The sequence below is a fragment of the Pogoniulus pusillus genome, chromosome Z (assembly GCF_015220805.1).
Source record: "Pogoniulus pusillus isolate bPogPus1 chromosome Z, bPogPus1.pri, whole genome shotgun sequence".
NCBI lineage: Eukaryota > Metazoa > Chordata > Aves > Piciformes > Lybiidae > Pogoniulus > Pogoniulus pusillus.
The window spans coordinates 66,723,126-66,740,952 of record NC_087309.1 but is presented as its reverse complement, the minus strand read 5'-3'; the positions used below and the strand labels follow the sequence as shown (position 1 = coordinate 66,740,952).

Genomic DNA, 17,827 nt, shown 5'->3' with positions numbered 1-17,827 from the left:
CATTCTTCTTCGAACACTGTTCATTAGCTAACAGCCATTCTCAATCACAGAGATTGCTCTATCTTTGCTCCCTCCACCTTTCTATATCTATCTTTAGTGAGATATTTACAATATCTAATGCAGTATGGCCACTGGAGGTAAGATATGTAATTTCACTTACAGTTTATACACCTTACAAATACATCTACCCCAACTATGCAGACCCTCGGGGTGCACAATGCAGTAGATTAGGACACCCATCTGTTCTCTTATTATCCCTGGATTCCCACTGTGAATTTTGCTAATGTAAATATACTGACTTCAGAGGGCATCTCTGCATAGGGTAACCTATAGAGTCCCAACCCTCTGTTCTGTTGGAGAAGGCATGGAACACCAAAGTGTGGTAAATCGGCCAGATTCAGGTTCTACTTACCTGGACTCGCAAGTTCCCTGGGTCAGATCTCACCTTCAAACTCCAAGGTGGGCCAACTGATCCTTTGATCTGTCTGGTGTGAGTCCACCATTTTTCAGCTATTCAAATGGCTGTCTCAGTAGTCAGGAGAACCTGGGATGGCCTTCCCCAACAAGGGGTTAGAGTCATCTCCTTCCAGCTTTTTATTAAGACCCAGTCTGCTGGTTCAACCTTATGAATCTTAAACCCCAAAGGAACTGATTGGGCTAGCAACCCTTGGACCTTCATTTCCCTTAATCTTTTAGCATACATTGCTAGGGTGGTGTCCATCGATTCTCGTGTGACCCTTCCTTCCAGAAATAAATAAGGTAACCCATATAGCATCTCATAAGCAGATAACCCTGTGTCTATGCAGGGTTGTGTTCTAATATTCAGTAAGGCCAGGGATGAGCACTTCACTCATGACAGTTATGTCTCTGCCATTAGTTTAGTCAATATTTGCTTTAAGGTCTGATTCATTCTCTCAACCTGTCCTGAACTCTGAAGGTGCCAGGGGGTATGATAGTCCCATCTAATTCGTAAGGCTGAGGTCAAGTCACTGATGATTTTAGAACTAAAATGCCTACCCCTGTCTGAGTCAATTGCCCTTACTACCCCAAACCGAGAGATGATTTGTTCCAATAGCGTTTTGGTCACAAATTGGGAAGTTGCCCTGGCAGTAGGGTATGCTTCCACCCAGTGTGTTAACCGATCCACTATCACCAGGAGATACTTCCACCGTTTACTTGAGGCAATTCGATGTAATCAACCTGGATCCTTTCAAAAGGCCTGTATGCTAACTGCCTTCCGCCACCAAGGACTTCACACACAACCTTCTTATTTGCCTTCTGGCAAGTCAGACAGTCACGGGTAATTTGATTAGCCAAATGAGCAATTCCAATACATCCAAAATTTCTCAAAAAATTATCACAAAGAGCCCAGGTTCCCCATTCAGTGCATTCATAGATACTTTTCAAGGTCTTCTTTGCTACAGGCTTGGGAACCATTTCCTGTCCATTGTTCAGAAACCACTTTCCTTCAATTTCACTTGCCCCAAGTCCTTTATTACTTTTAACTCAGTGGGACTAAATACCCCTGATTCTGGTGTTAGTTTCCTTGTGTCCATCTTAACTTCAGATATCTTTATTTACCCTCCTTCTGCTGCTTCCCTTGCTATTTTATCAGCCAGATTATTTGTTCTTATTTGGAAGGCCAGCCACTTTTGATGCCCCTTTTCATGTACTACAGCTACAGCACTAAGCCCCTTCAGTGATTACAGTATTTGTTCAATTAATTTCACATGGATCAAACCCTTCCCCTGGGCACCGATTAATCCTCACTCTTTCCAGATTTTGCCAAACATATGGACCACCCCATAAGCATATATTGAAACTGCATAAATCGTTCCGTCATTATTTAGCCACCCCAAAGCCCTTTGGAGTGCATATAGCTCACATTCTTGGGCCAACCAGCTGAGCTCAGTTGTCTGCTCTTGATCACCTCCATGATTAGCCCGTTTATCACAGCATACCCTGAGTTTTGCTTCCCCTCTTTGCAGCTAGAAGATCCATCTATGAACAGTCTTTCTCCTTTTTCTAATTGTTTCTTCTAAATCCTCACAGACCTTGTCTGCATTTGCATAAGGCTTAGACAGTCTTGTTCTAATGTTCCTATCTTCTCAGGACTAGCATACAAGAACTGGGCAGGATTAGTTGTTGAGGTTATGACAAATTTAAATTCCCCATTATGTAATGGAATGGGTACTGTTAGATAGCAGGCTGAAGATGGGCCAGCAGTGTGCCCAGGTGGCCAAGAGAGCCAGTGGCATCCTGGCCTGCATCAGGAACAGTGTGGCCAGTAGGACGAGGGACGTTATTCTTCCCCTGTACTCAGCACTGGTCAGGCCACACCTTGAGTCCTGTGTCCAGTTCTGGGCTCCTCAATTCAGGAGAGATGTTGAGGTGCTGGAACATGTTCAGAGAAGGATGACAAAGCTGGTGAAAGGCCTGGAACACAAACCCTGTGAAGAGAGGCTGAGGGAGCTGGGGTTGTTTAGCCTGGAGAAGAAGAGGTTCAGGGGTGACCTCATTGCTGTCTGAAACTACCCGAAGGGAGGTTGTAGCCAGGTGGGGGTTGGTCTCTTCTGCCAGGCAACCAACAACAGATCAAGGGGACACAGTCTCAAGTTGTGCCAGGGGAGGTATAGGCTGGATGTTAGGAGGAAGTTCTTGCCAGAGAGAGTGATTGGCATTGGAATGGGCTGCCCAGGGAGGTGGTGGAGTCACTGTGCCTGGAGGTGTTGAAGAAAAGCCCGGATGAGGCACTTAGTGCCATGGTCTAGTTGATTGGCTAGGGCTGGGTGATAGGTTGGACTGGATGATCTTGGAGGTCTCTTCCAACCTGGTTGATTCTATGATTCAGTATTCTGGCATCAATTAACCACCTTTCCACCTTTTGCTCCAGAATACTTCTCACACTATGTGGGCCACATACTGTTAAATTTTTTTCCAAAATTGAGTTTCTGAGCTTCTTTGACAAACAAGGCTGTGGCGGCCACGACCTGGAGACAAGTGGGCCAGCTGCAGCTTACAGGGTCTAGTAGTTTTGAGAAGTATGCCTCAGGCTTGAGATGACCTCCCCAGTCCCAAGTAAGAACTCCATATGCCACCTGTTTTTCTATATTTAAAAATAACTGGAAAGGACATTTCAAATCTGGCAAGCTTATGACCAGTGCCTCTTTTACTTTACTGAACTGTTCATCATTTTCCTGTGTCCATTTAATGGTATCAGATGCAAGTTTTTCATACATTTTACCAAGTGAGTATACTCCAAAATCCAGTCTACTTGGTTATCTAAGTAAACCCAAAACTCACCTGATTTCCCTTTTTGGTCGGGGAGGTGGAAGGGCTAATATTTCTGAGACCCACTGATGGTCTGATTTCTTTGATTCTGTCTCGGTTCTAATTTAAATTTCCAGAGACTCAGATAAATTTGATAGAACCAATAACAATTTTATAGAGTACCCTTCCCTCCTCCCCATTCTTTCCCAAAAGAAAGGAATTAGATGTGGAGAGAGGAAAAACAATCACACCCAAATAAACAAATCTCACTCGATTTAGTAGTTAAAAAGAAAAGTTTAACAATAACTTAAAAAGGGTATCTGAGGTAGGGAATTTACAAAAGGTTATAGGGAAGGGAAAGCAAATACAAAATGCATAAATACAACCTGACCATGATGGTGATGGCCACGTGGTAAAACAAATAGAAACCAGGAACAGGATGGTGATGGTGGTATGCAGGGAGCAGGGAGTGGCAGAGAGATGCAGAGAGAGAGAGACAGGAAGTCCCTCTGTTTTTATGGATCTCTAGACAGGAAGGGGGAGTGGGCTAAACATCACCTGGTGGTGTCCAGACCCACCCCTGGGGAGGAGTCAAGACCACCTAGGGTCAGGTTCAGGGTTACTCCCCTTGGAGTGTTCGCCCTATATAGATCCCTTTTCCAATAAGTTATGCAAATGTGTCACCTCCTGTTCGGTGAGCTGCAGTTTTTGTTTAGAGACCCACAATCCCCTATCACTTAGGAAACGTAGCAATCTGATTGTATTTTCTTGAGTCTCTCCTGCTGCCAATAGATCGTCCACATATTGAACCAAACTGCCTTTTCAGATATTTCAAATACTTACAATAATTTCTCCAGGTTTGACCAAATAAATAAGGAGATTTTGTAAATCCTTGGGGTAGCATGGTCCACCATAATTGATGTTTCCTCTGAGTGTCCAGATCCTGTTACTCAAATGCAAAAAATATCCCAACTTTCTTTGTCCAGTGGACAAGCCCAAAATGCATCCTTTAGGTCTATCACACTATAACTGCTATATTCCAGGGGTGCATGACTCAACAGCATGTAAAGATTTGACAGTACTGGGAACAGGGTGACTGTTCTCTGGTTTACAGCACGTAAGTCTTGTACCAGTCTGTAGGTGCCATTCCTCTTCCTTACTGGGAGTATGGTCGTATTATGTACTGACATGCAGGGTTCTAGGATCCCTTCCCTGATTAATTTCTCTGTTACAGGCTTTAGCCCCCTCCTCCCTTCAGGTGAGATGGGATACTGCTTTACCCTTATCACGTAGTCTGGATCTGTGATCCTTATTTTAATTGTTTCTATATGTAATTTTCCAAAATTATCATCTGTGGCAAACACTGCTGGGTTTATACATTTCTCATCTTTTAACTTCATTAGTTTTACTACCATTTCCTTTTCTGTGGGAACCACTCCAATTTTCAGTTGGATCTGGAGATCTCGGCCTAATAAGTTACATCCTGCCTCAGGTACAAAGCGTAGATCTTGCACAATGATCGTATCCCCAGTCCTAATCCTTACTTTTTTAATAACTAGTACTTCAACCCCTTCCCCACTAGCCCAAATTACCCTTACAGTCTCCTTTCCTTCTTTGTACCCCTGGGGTACCTGTCTAATACTTGATCTTTCCTCTCCAGTATCTACTAAAAACTCATGTTCCTCCTCCTGGCATCCAAGTTTTACTTTTATCAAGGGCTCAGTCTTTTAATTTACCCCCAGGAGGAGGAGCCCCCAACCCCCCTAATCTTGTTCTGCCTCTTGGAATGTCTTCAAATCTTGCTGTCGTTTAAGACGATCCCTCTTTGGGTGTCCCCTCTTCCTGCAGTAAAAGCACTCCCCAGCTTGCACATCTGCGGTGCTCATTCAGGGACCACTGCTACCATTATTTGGATACACTTGTGCATTCCCTGGCTGCCCCATCTGCTGAGTCTCCCCACAAAGGTCTTGGCTTTATCCTTCACCTTTTCCTCATTGCTCCTAACATACACCTTCTGTGCTTCTCTTAATAATTCTTGTAAACTTTTTTCCTGCCACCCTTCCAATTTCTGTAGATTTTGTCTGAGGTCCCACCTGAGTGTCTCCTGACATTGATCCCCCCCCTAATCCCAGAGAGGTCCAATCTGTATGCATTCACCGACATCCTGTTCCTCCCACCCAACCAGGCAGTGTTACTTGCTGTCCAGTAACTTCCCGGAGAGGTCCAGTCTGTCCACATTCCTTGCATCTGCCATGCCTTAGGAATACAGGTCCTTGCTTCCACCATAACTCTGTGTGTTCCGCACTCCTGGGTTTCCTGAAAGCACGGACAGGCTGCCTAAGGAGGTGGGGGCCCCTCTCTGTGGGTCCCAGTCACCCAGAGGCGAGGAAGATCACATTGGGGATCACCAGGAATTTGTTATAAGTGATCTCAAGCACAAACTGATTAGTACCAAAGACAATATAAAATTTAATTGTTAAAACAGGAATAAGCAGCTCTGGGCATGAGGGAAATCTGTGCTCTACCAACTTAGTACCACAGGCACACAACATTATACACTCAGTTCATGCAAATGTATCAAGTATGCAAACCAGTCCCTGAAATCCTTGCTATGCCAGAGATCCTTCGTACGCCTGCATTGTCCAGTCACCTCTGGTGATCTTCTCTGTGTGTCCTCCTGACTGACCCTCCCTGGCACAAGCGCAGTAAAAATCCTGCCAGTTCCCACGCTAATTATCCATCTCAGGGAATCACATTTTACCCCTTTTGTTTCCTCCTAACATAAATCATACTCCTATTCATCACAATATGCCAAGTGTGTGTACCTTTTTTACCACAAGATGTAAACGGGAGCAAAACAAGTCTGAACAAGCCAGGTCCTTAGGCTTTATGGCATCCCTATGTCGTCTTTCCCACATCTCCCCCCACTCCAGAAGGAGGAAGGAGATCAGGGGACCATGCCTGGACATGTCAGGGCTCATATTGGGCCTGTTTTGGCCTACTGCAACACATAGTGCTGTACTGAAATTTTACCCAAAGAACCGTTCCCTGTTTTAAGCCAAGTGGGAGGATAGGGGACAGTGGTGTCTCTGCCTGAACAGTTGCAAAAATTTCATGCATAAGCAGAAGAGTGGCCTCTGCGTACCTTAAAAAGGAGACTACCATGAATGTGTCTTCTGATTTAGGCAAACCACAAAATCCCCAAAGGTCTATTTTCACTGGTTGCCACCATTAGGACTGCCTGCCTAGGCTCCATCTTAGCCATCAAGATACTGTAATCTCCTGTGGTCTTCTACAACTTTTTTGCAAAAGGTAGGACAGATCTGAAACTGCTGTGTCCTGTCAGGTCTTCTGCTTCATCCGCTGGGTTTGAAGGAACATACTTTAGAAGACTGTGAACAGAAAATCTAATGAAGACAGAATTGGTGTTACTTGCATTAAAATTACTTGCTGAACTTCTGACTAGATTTTTTTAAAAACAAAGTTATTTTTAGGCTCCTGAGACAGATGTGAGTTGTTAATGTTTTCTGCTGTGCGCAACAGGCCCTGCTTGAAGTCACTTTCAAGTCCTGTTTGTGTTATGTGTGACTATGCTGGAACTGGTTTCTCTCATTCTGCTTTAAGATTCTGTTCACTGTTTGCACAATTATTTTTTTTTAAACTGAAATAATCAGAACCTAACATTTTCATTTTATTTTGCTGACACCTAGAGAGATGAGCATATGAAATTTTGCAATTACAGGTGTTACAGGAGGAATATGTGTTTAAGTAGTAGAGGAACACATAGGCCACAACAGTCTTGAGGCTTACAACAGTAACAGTTTGGTGAAACCCATTTTCTTACTCCACCTGTTTTAACAAGCCATAGTGAAAGGGCTCAGAGACCCTAGTCATCTCAGATTGCACATTGTCTTATATGCCTGTACCCTTAGTAGTCCTGGGGTTTTCCATCTGAAAAATGAGGGTATTTTTTAAAGTTTGCAGATCACAGTCCAACTTCCAGCTGTACAGTTTTTCTGCTGTTGCAACAGCAGAGTGACTTGGAACTCTTTGCTACTCCTGTCTGGTAAAACCTAAAGCTTGCAGGAGGAAAAGGTCTGCAGAAGCATTTACTTTGATCTCTATATTCATTGTTTAAGTGTTTTTTATTTGCAGACCTCCTGCAAGTTTTTCAGAGTGATTTAATTTGGAATAATTTGACAAAGCAGAAATTATTAAAATATAATTATTTTTTATTTTCATGAAAATCCTCACCCCAAAACTATATACAAAACTAGGTACATTTTATTTATAGGTTCTAATTCACTCAGGAATTTTCACAAGGATGCTCATGGACAATTTTGGTAATTTAGGGAAATCAGAAAATGGCCAAGGAAGGCAGCTTTACCCCACTTAGAAATCAGAGGCAGAGCAGAGCTCTAGGGAAAAGCTGAGACAGCACGGGACCTGCAAAGGCAGAGTAGGAGTTTGGAGATGGTCCCTGGATCTTCTTTGCGGCAGCCTTTGGAAACTGCAAGTTATAATCCAGTTTGTAAACCATGTGGCATAAATCCAATGTGAATGGAACCCACCAAAATCAAAATGTCTGCAGGCAAAGCTTCCACAAGGCAGATCTCATGGACCGGCGCTGCCTTAGCAGCGCAGGGAAATCCACACTGCTGGCGTGTTCCTGCCAACCTCAGCAGTTTATATCTGTGGCAGGGTTGTTCCGCCTCAGGAGTGGGGAGCCGGAAGCCAAGATACGCTGGTCTGAGGAGAAGCCCAGACCAAGTGCCACAGGCAAATCTCTTGAATGGACCTAATGGGCTTGTGGACTTGCTGGACTTGCATGCGCTTTCTGGTCACTTTACTTAAGTCTTTCCTATACAATGTGTCCAATGCCATTATATACTGGGCACAAAGAATCCAGCCAGTCACAATGGCATATTCCAGTGTGGGCTTTCCCATGAGTGAGTACATGTGTGAGAGCGGGAAGAAAAGGCCTTTTGCTCTTCCCCATGCAAGCCCACAAGGTGGGAGCCAGGGGAGGGCACTTTCACGCCTTTGTCTTCCACCCTTCAAATCTTCGCTGACGGAGAGGGTTTGGAGGCCAGTGTGGAGCACCCCACTACACAGAGAAAAGAAGAAGTCCCTGTAAAACAAGTAGAAAGCCTGCTGACAATTCTTTTGTAAGTATACTTGGCGAGCTGCACGTAGAAAGCCTAGTCACGTGCAACTGCTCAAAGCCAGTAGAAAGGGAAGTAACAACCAAGATGAAGTATTGTGGGATTCCTAGTGGCTTGCAACTACTGATCAATTTGATTCTGTTCTTTGAGGTTTTCACAAGCTGTCCTTGGAAATGCTTTTCCATACACAGAAAATAGAAGTGTATGTGACTGACTTACCACTCACAAGTCCTTTTCACATCAGAATCAAATATGTACTACTGGTTCTTATAGAATAAATAAAACTTTTATTTACACATAGGTGTCAAATACCTGTTCAGAAGTAGTTAGAACTAACTCTCTGTTCTGTTTCAGTGGCAGAGCAAGCTGAGTCTATTGATAACCCACTGCATGAAGCTGCCAAGCGTGGTAAGTGTGAACTGGGTTTTGTTTGGGTAATGCTAAAAGATTATTTGCTTGTTTTCTGCCAAGATAATATATTTAGAACAAAGATGTCTTGCATGTTCTTGACTGTCTGGTATCTTGAACCAGTTAGTAGGTTTTGCAGCTTTCAGAAGCTGGAGTGGTTTACAGCCAGATAGAATCTATGATTGTATACGCAACAAAAAGTATTGTTACTATCCACAGAGATTTAAAGATCTTCTGAGAGTAGAAGAAAAGGTGTTTAGTATGATTTGGACTAGTTGTTATAAGTGTTGCTGTTAATCACTTTTTCTTCTTCTAAGTTCACAGGAGGACTGACACTCTTCAGAAAGAACTGTATGGTTCTGTTAACGTAAATAAATTAAAACTGAGTTTGTCTTTCAGGTAACCTGAGCTGGTTGAGAGAGTGTTTGGATAATCGAGTCGGGGTCAATGGCTTAGACAAAGCCGGAAACACAGCTCTGTACTGGGCATGCCATGGTGGCCACAAAGGTATCAGAGAATTATTTTGAAATGACTGTTACATGGATTTGTGTGTTAGACTGATTTCTAGAATTGCAGTACTAAATAATAAAGCCAGATTTTTTGAAATGTCATTATAAAATCAAGATAGAAGGAACAATAGAAGCAACATTAAATTCTATCAAATGCTCTCTGTTTGTTATTGCTGTTGAAGCAGTAATTCTAATCAAAGTAACTGTTAGAACCTGAGTGGGAGGAAGGACAATCTAAAAAGAAGTCTTGTATTGTTTTGGGTATTTTATGCAGCAGCATTTTTTTGTGGTGACTAGTGGTTGTTGCACAATGCAGTCTGACTGTTAAAGGCTTTCAATAACCAATTGGATCAGTTCTACATTAAATCTTGAACAAAATTTATGCTGTGATGCATAAAAAGTCTCTTTTGTTTCCAGTAATTTTATTCTTTTTATTCCTCCTACCCCACCCCCACCTAATGTTCTACAGATATAGTGGATGTTCTGTTTACCCAGGCAAACCTAGAATTAAACCAACAGGTAAGTTAAACCAACAGACCCTTACAGTAAAGGTGTGGTGTTATTCATCCTTGGTACTAGCTGAAATTTTTCTTCTGTGTTTTAATCCTGTTGCTTTTCCCTCTAACTCCACAGAACAAATTGGGAGACACAGCTTTGCATGCTGCTGCATGGAAAGGTTATGCAGATATTGTAGAGATGCTGCTGGCAAAGGGTAAAGATCTTCACCAATATTTCAACAGTCTGTGTGGCAGGCTGGATTTCTGAATGTTTATTAATCTATTTTGATTTTTAAAAAATGTTTTCTTATAGCCTGTGTGTAGTCCTTAGCCAGCTTACCTGCCTGACTTGTAAGCCTTGCAAAAAAATTTGGCAGCTGTTTGGAAAGTAGGCATCTCACCTGCTCACAAATAATTTTGTCCTGCTTTGCAGATAAAATTAGGCCCTTAACCCCAGAAAAGCAATCATGTCTGTTTCCTGGAAAGGGAGAACAGTCAGCAAGTTTCATAGCCAACTGTAGCTTATGGAAGAGCATCCATAACTATTATTCTGATTCGGAGCAGTTTACTGATGACGTTCCCTGTCAGTGTACTGTTCTACACGTGCTATTGAAACTCATTTCATAATACTGTTGCTCAAGAAATAGCTGGAACAGTGATTCATGATTATGTTTTTGTATTACAAAGGGGCAAGAATAGATCTGAAGAACAATGAGAAGAAACTGGCTTTGGACATGGCAACCAATGCAGCTTGTGCATCCTTGCTGAAGAAAAAACAGAGTGCAGGTATGTCTAGTTCTGTTGTTCTAATACGTTTTTCCCTTTCTAAGGGGAAACTTAATAGTTACATCAAATACCAATATGCCGATAGACATTAAAAACACTTGGGAGCTACATGGGCTAAAAGTTACATTTGGAGAGGGTTCACTTCAGAAGGTTAGTTCAGCACAGCTATAATAGAGTTCTATTACATTCAGTGTAGCTGAACTCCACATAAAATGCCATCTTCTGTCAGAAAGAGGCAAAAGAATTTTGAAGATGTGGAAATAGCAAGAGAAGAGAAAGAAATGGAAAACAGGCTCTTCAGAGTGGAGAGACAAAAAGAAAGCAAGGATGGCAACTACCTTAAGAGCAGTATCCCACAAGAGACAGGGTGTGAAAATAAAATTATGTGGTATGTTGCCTTGTACTCCTGTCTCTTTCTTCAGGCTAAACCAAACAAATACCAACATATGCTGATTTTTAAAAACTTCTTATTCCTGTGTCTCTCCAAGTGACTATTAGAGAAACAAGGAAATAATGTTTTGAGATATTTATGAAAATAGTCTCACTGCCTCGCACTTGTCTCAATCTTTCCTAATAACACATTGTACTTGTAAGAAAGGGTTAAAGAGAAACAAGGCTATTTGAAAAAGCTAATGAAAGACTGAAGTGTTTTTCATAATTAGTGCTACATGTAGCTTTCAGGAGTCTGGAGGCAGAGTGGAAACCCTAGATGACTTAAACAGAAAATGAGATATTACTTGAAAAAAACAAGCAGAATTACTTGTGTGAGTGGGATGTGCAGTTTAGCAGCTGTACTGTTAGTGGGCTAGTGAGAACAAGGGGAATGATAACCTATGGGTGGTGAATGGTGGTGGGAATTAAATGCTGGAATAGCTGACTGTAGCTTTAGAAAGCCACGAGGAGCACTTAAAGCAAAAACACTACCTAACAAGTAATATCAGGGCTTAACAGAAAACTTTCACAATTTTTTCCATCAACTTTGACTCTGAAGAAAACAGTTGTAACAAAGGGCAGAATTTCTTATGTTTCCGTATTTTTTTCTGATGTTAGTTCATCCCTGTTAGGAGCTTCTTTGCCTGTCAATTGTACACAGCTGATACAAAAGTATTTTCTATTCTAATGTCCCTAATAATTGCATTACTGTTTCATGTTTTCTGATACTAGGTAACTTCCACCTCTGGTTCATTAGCTTCCCTCCCTCTAAATTTTGTCTCAGGGTTGACTGATTTTTTTTGTCTTTAGTCAATCTATCACCAGTCTTTGATAATCTTGCACAGTATTTCTTCTTGTTTGCCTTCATACCAGTGTTCTCAGTCTAACTGCAGTTTCAGTGTTAGCTTCATTGTTTGCTTTTCTGTCTTAATTTAGTCTTTTATAGTCTTGAGACACCACTGATCTGTATACTTTCCTTATATTTTCTGGTTTGTTTGTTATTTTTAATAGATTCATTCATCAATGGCAACTGATCCTATATTTCAGTATTTCCAATGTCTGTGACTTAAATGATTATTCCTTTTCATAGGTTCAGTCCCATATCAGTAATTCTATTCTTATTTTCAAATATGTCCCTCTTGAGATATATCCTCTATCATAGTCTATCTATAAAACATTTTCTCTTGCTGAGGAAGCTTACTTTTCTCCAGTTAAATGTTCAGGTTTGTGTTTTATGTTTGTACTCACACATAGAAATGTCATGATTGCTGAAGTATATTATCAGACAAGAAAGTTATTAAAATCCTGTCATAGAAATGCCGAATAATTGTCTCATTTGTGGTCCCGAATGGGGGAACAGTTGTTATTCAGAAGAAATGGGATTTACCCTTTTCAATGTATGGTTCTTTGAAGACAGAACTTTAAAATTCTTTCTTTTCTTTCTACTCAAATAGAAGGAAAAAAAAATCTTTTCATCTTACATTTCTTTTACCAAAACACAGTTTTAAATTTACTTGTTTAAAGTTTGGGATAATATGGTGCGGTGGTTTGGATGTTACCCGCCCCCCCCCACTTTAAAAGGTACCCACTTTGTGCCAGTCTTGCTATGTTTGCACCTGATACTTTTGATACTTGGTTTCCATATATTGTTGGAAAGGTATGACTGATAAGGATCTTGTGGTACCTGGATCTCAGCAATGCAGTGTATTATACTTTATGTATTTTTTCATTCCCATATACTTGAAAATCTCTAGGCAAATAATCACATATCACCAAAACACTATGCTGTGTATCTTTATATAGTCCTAAAGGTAGATGTAGCTCTCCAGATACTGCTGCACATCTGGTGAATATATCTTAATACTTCTGTTTCCTGATTATTGTCTTTCAAAAGCTCATTAATTAGATTCAAGAAATATATATTCAAGAAAAAAAAAGTGAGAGGAGAGAATATATTTGGATTTAAGCAGAGAATGGCAGCCAGCTAAGCATTCAGAATAAAACCATACAGACTCATTGCAGTGGTTTAGCACAATGGCTAACCTGCCTGCTCCGCCAACAAGGAAGTCAGGGGGAGAGTAACACACAAAATTCAGGGTTGAGATGAAGAGGCAAGACAAGAGTTTAATGTAACATGAGTTCCCATAATCACAGTTCATAATTAACTTAGTTGATAACCTAATTATTCTGAATAATTGGTCAGGCCACACCTTCTGTACTGTGTCCAGTTCTGGGCTCCTCAATTCAAGAGAGATGTTGAGAGACTGGAAAGTGTCCAGAGAAGGGTGGCAAAGCTGGTGAGGGGCCTGGAACACAAGCCCTGTGAGGAGAGGCTGGAGGAGCTGGGGTTGTTTAGCCTGCAGAAGAGGAGGCTCAGGAGTGACCTCATTTTGTCTACAACTACCTGGAAGGAGGCTGTGGCCAGGTAGGGGTCAGTCACTTCTCCCAGGCAACCAGCAACAAATCAAGGGGACACAGTCTCAAGTTGTGCCAGGGGAGATGTAGGCTTGATGTTAGGAGGAAGTTCTTCCTAGAGAGAGTGATTTACTGTTGGGCTGCTCAGGGAAGTGGTGGAGTCACTATCCCTGGAGGTGTTCAAGAAAAGCCTGGATGAGGCACTTAGTGCCATGGTGTAGTTGATTGGACAGGGCTGGGGGATAGGTTGGAGTGGATGATCTTGGAGGTCTCTTCCAACCTGGTTGATTTGATGATTACCTTATCTTAGCCTGTTTGCAGAAGAATCACAGTGAAATATACAGGGGAAAAAATCAACATAAAACAGAAAACCCAACCCAGCAGCTATCCTACTCCAACCCATTCTGCCACCATGCCTGCAGAGAGCCACCCACACCCAAGAACCCAGAAGCAACAACTGGAACAGGAAGCTTCCCATGTTGCAATCTGAACTTCAAGCCCTACGATACTTTACTCCATTTAGCATTTTCACTTTTTGAAGCTGGCGTGACTGCAGCGTGGTATGAGTAACAGCAGCAGGTTCAATTCAACCCATGATACTCTTCCACCAACTCACTCATTTTTTCCTCTCTGATTTAAAGGTAACTTACACAGAAAATATAACTGAAGAGTTTCACCTCTTCTGTACAGGCTCCAAGGAGTCAGAAGATAGCTCTTCCGGGTCATGGAAGGACTAAGTCTTTTATGTAGGAGATGTGATTACTGACTTAGCCCTGCCTTTGAGATCTGTATCACAGCCCCATCTGTGTAGCTCTAATACCTCTAAATGGTAGAGGAATGAAGTTTCTTAGATCCTGTATTATAAGCGTTGCAAATGTGAGGCTTTTTCTGATTTTATCCTGGATTAAGAGAGAGTTTTGTTTCTTTACAGGTGCAGTCCGAACATTAAGTAATGCAGAGGAATACCTCGATGATGAAGACTCCGATTAGTTTTCTTCATACACCATAAAAGAACTATAACTTACATTGCCTATGTCATTGCTAAAACATATATTTACACCTGTAAAAATGCCTTACTTAAGAGTATTGCAGTCTTCCAATGTAGCATATAAATGAGAGCGTAAAATATTGCTTTCCAAAGGAGTAATCTTTACGTGTGACAGAAGCTGTCATATTTTGAATTAGAGTTCCTTTGGAATTAGTTCAGAGAGGAAGTGTGACATACCCACATCATTGAATGGGCAGAGAACCATCTTTGAAACTCATAGGTTTCTTCTCAGGCCTTCCCAGCAAGTGCCTTACATGTATGGAATATGTTCCTCAAACTGAAAGCTTCCTCTTGGACAGCAGAACACCACTGTTAACATTTCCCCAAATCTTCCTGGATATAGGTTGCTGTATGCAGATAATACTGGTGGAGTAAGCACTGTCTAACAGGCATGAATGGAAGTACTGCCATACAGGGTGACCATCTTTTGCCTACACGGAGCCAGCAAGACAAAGTTCAATGTGATTTTGTTGTTGTCTTTTTTTCGCATTTTTTTTACCTTCATTCTTTCTTGTACCCCTCTAAATAAGAGGTGGAATGACATGAGACAATCTGCCCTCCATGCTTTGTCTTTTCTATTGCTATGGACCCAATCCCTGAAATGTAAACTCAGGTGAAATGTTTGCTTAAGTCAGTTTTTCTTGAGAAAGACACTCAATTTTGGATTTAGTGACTTGATTATTTTGCTTTTGAAGTGCATTATGCTGAAACTATTAATAATTAAAGTAAGATAGACTGTTTTTCTATTTATCTTGCCTAATTTTCTTTTTTACTTATTTCTTGCTTTTTTTTTCACAAGTGTTCTGTGTTTTGTCCTGAGTTACCTCAAAGCTTACTTATATTTGAAGGAATGAGGGAAGATGTACATCAAGTTATTGTCAGGTGTGCTGGTATCTTTAGAAGAAGCATCTGAAGATAAATAACAATTTTAAAAACTTGCTTCTTATTCCTGTGAATTAAAGACAACTAAAAAATAAATTGAGCCACTTTCAGGCTTCCCTGCAGAGTTAAAGAAATACTTCTTCGGATTGCTCAAATAGCTGCAGCCAAATATTACACTGTTGAGGAATCCTTCCTTCCTGAGATGGTAAGAAAATGTTACAGGTATTTGAGATACAATCTCATTTTCTATTTTGTTGCTAACCTCTCTAGTAGCAGTTAAGCTTCAGCCACGACAGAGTTTGTATCATGCTTCAGAGAAATGAGAGGGGGAGAGGGAAAGAAGAAAACAAAAGGGAAAAGACAAAGGCATTTTTTGTGAAACACTGGGGATAAATGTTAAACTCTTGTGAAGAACTGGGGATAAATAAAAAGCTTTCGGAAAAGGTTGGGGATAAGTGAAATCACACTAGTATTCTAGAGATTAACTGAAATCTAGAGCACCCTAAAATCCCCCTTTTAAAAAAATATTGGAGCACATTTTTGTAGTTTTATTATCCTGGAAAAAACGAGATACTGGTAAGGCCTGTTACATGAGCACTCACCAAAGAAGACATCATTTCATGGATGAGAACTGTTTTAAGTTAGAGGCATTGCACAAACAGTCATTGGCAGCTATAATTCTAAACAGTTAGAATGTTAAAACCATAGAAAAATCTTTTAGCCCTATGAAATACTAGGGTCAACTGAACAGTGCCGTTTTATTTTGTATGAACCTGCAGGTCCTATACTGGAAGAAAAAAATCCCAAAGCCACCAAGTTTTTTTCTCAAGCTTTTGTTAGAACAGTTCTTGAACATGGCTCATAATAAACAGAGATTCTTGCTTTGCATTTTAGCACTCAGCTAATTTTACTAGCTCAGGCTTTTACCACAATCAAGCCACATGTTTATGCTTCATGCTTGTTGATTAATATGATGCAATTTCACACTGCCATCAAGCAAGGACCTGTAATAGGCTAGAGAAGTGAAGAGGTTCTTATATCTGTTACATACATTTCTTCCCAGCATACATGAAGCTCAAAAGCTTAAAATTCTTCAGTGTCATGGGATGTGGAGAAAATTACTTCCCAAGTCACTGTTTTCCCTTACCAAGCTTTGGCGGTAGAATTTGTATTCATAAGGACCTTTTAAGGTGATGTCTTCTGCTACCATGGGTCCGATATCATGCAAGTCAATTGCAACATTTGATTTAAAAATTTTATGTTATCCTCTTGTCTGGGGAATTAGGTACTGCCACAAGACCTTATGTTCTTCTGCAGAAAGATGTAGGTGCTGCAAGGAAGAATGGTGACAGAGCACAAGCTGGGCCCAAAGATTGCCTCTGAAGTTCTTAATGGAGCGTCCTGAAGGAGGCACATTTACATTGAAAGGCAGATAGCTACTGCTGTAATTTATTTCTAGGACCCAAATTACTATTGTTTGTTGTTTTTTCGGGATCTTTTCCCTACAGCTTTGTTGTTCTCATGCAACTGTCTGCTCGCCTTGTAAAATAGAAAGCACTGTGAAAACTTTGGGGCAATAAATTACTTTTTGCCTAACTGTAGGCATTAAGTTTTGATTTATCAGAAAAAAATACACAGAAAACCAAACCAAAGATAAAACATTACAAAAGTCTTATAGCTAGAAGGAATTAGAGCTGGAGTAAGATGATACAGTATACAGTTTTGCAGACTTAGTGCCCTTACTTTTCTCCAGCGCATGTGTCACTACAGGCATTTAGATACTAAATTCAAGACTCTTGCCAAGGACATCTGCATTCAGTCTTGTAACAATGAAAGTAATGTTTTAAGAAAAGTAGCAAAATTAAAGCAGTCAAGTTCATGATGTCTCTTAACTGCATGATGAAGGTTGTTCTGTGTGCTTCTGGTTGAATTGTGTGTAGGTCTTCTATTGGAAATCAGTTGTGCTGTTCTGTTAGGAGACAGAGATTGTTCTGGTTTATTTGAGTTTTGTTCAAGCTAAATCAATAAATTTTCTGTCTGCTTCACTAAAAATCAAATGCTTAATCTCTGTTTTCTAGAAGAAACAGTAGGACATTTCTCAAACTATACTGAAGTTAGTGCTAAAACAGTCCATGTGGATAATCTTCAAATTACTGCACTCAGGTAAAACCCTATCTTACTGTATCCAACTCCTACATATCCCAGTACCTGAAATGTAATTTGCTTGCAATAGTTACAGCCACATTAAATATTTACATTCCAATGACCCATTTTCTAACACATTTTCCTGCTTAGAACCCTCCCTGCCCCCTGAATCATGATTTCTAAAGACAGCATCATGCTTCTTGTTTTAGAATTTTTATATCAAGGACCAAAGATTGCCAAAGTTAGCCTGACCTTGCAATCATTTCACTT

General features: G+C 40.8%; 1 protein-coding gene across 1 annotated transcript in view; it reads left to right on the top strand.

Moving 5' to 3' along the window:
* Window positions 1-17,008, top strand: part of OSTF1 (osteoclast stimulating factor 1) — a 31,036-nt gene extending 14,028 nt beyond the window's left edge. The window contains exons 5-10 of the mRNA XM_064176544.1: window positions 8,790-8,843; window positions 9,243-9,350; window positions 9,822-9,871; window positions 9,986-10,064; window positions 10,537-10,635; window positions 14,414-17,008. Of these exons, the coding sequence (XP_064032614.1) occupies window positions 8,790-8,843; window positions 9,243-9,350; window positions 9,822-9,871; window positions 9,986-10,064; window positions 10,537-10,635; window positions 14,414-14,472 (449 nt within the window). The 3' untranslated portion in view covers window positions 14,473-17,008. The remainder of the gene's footprint in view (window positions 1-8,789; window positions 8,844-9,242; window positions 9,351-9,821; window positions 9,872-9,985; window positions 10,065-10,536; window positions 10,636-14,413) is intronic.
* Window positions 17,009-17,827: the final 819 nt, after the last annotated feature.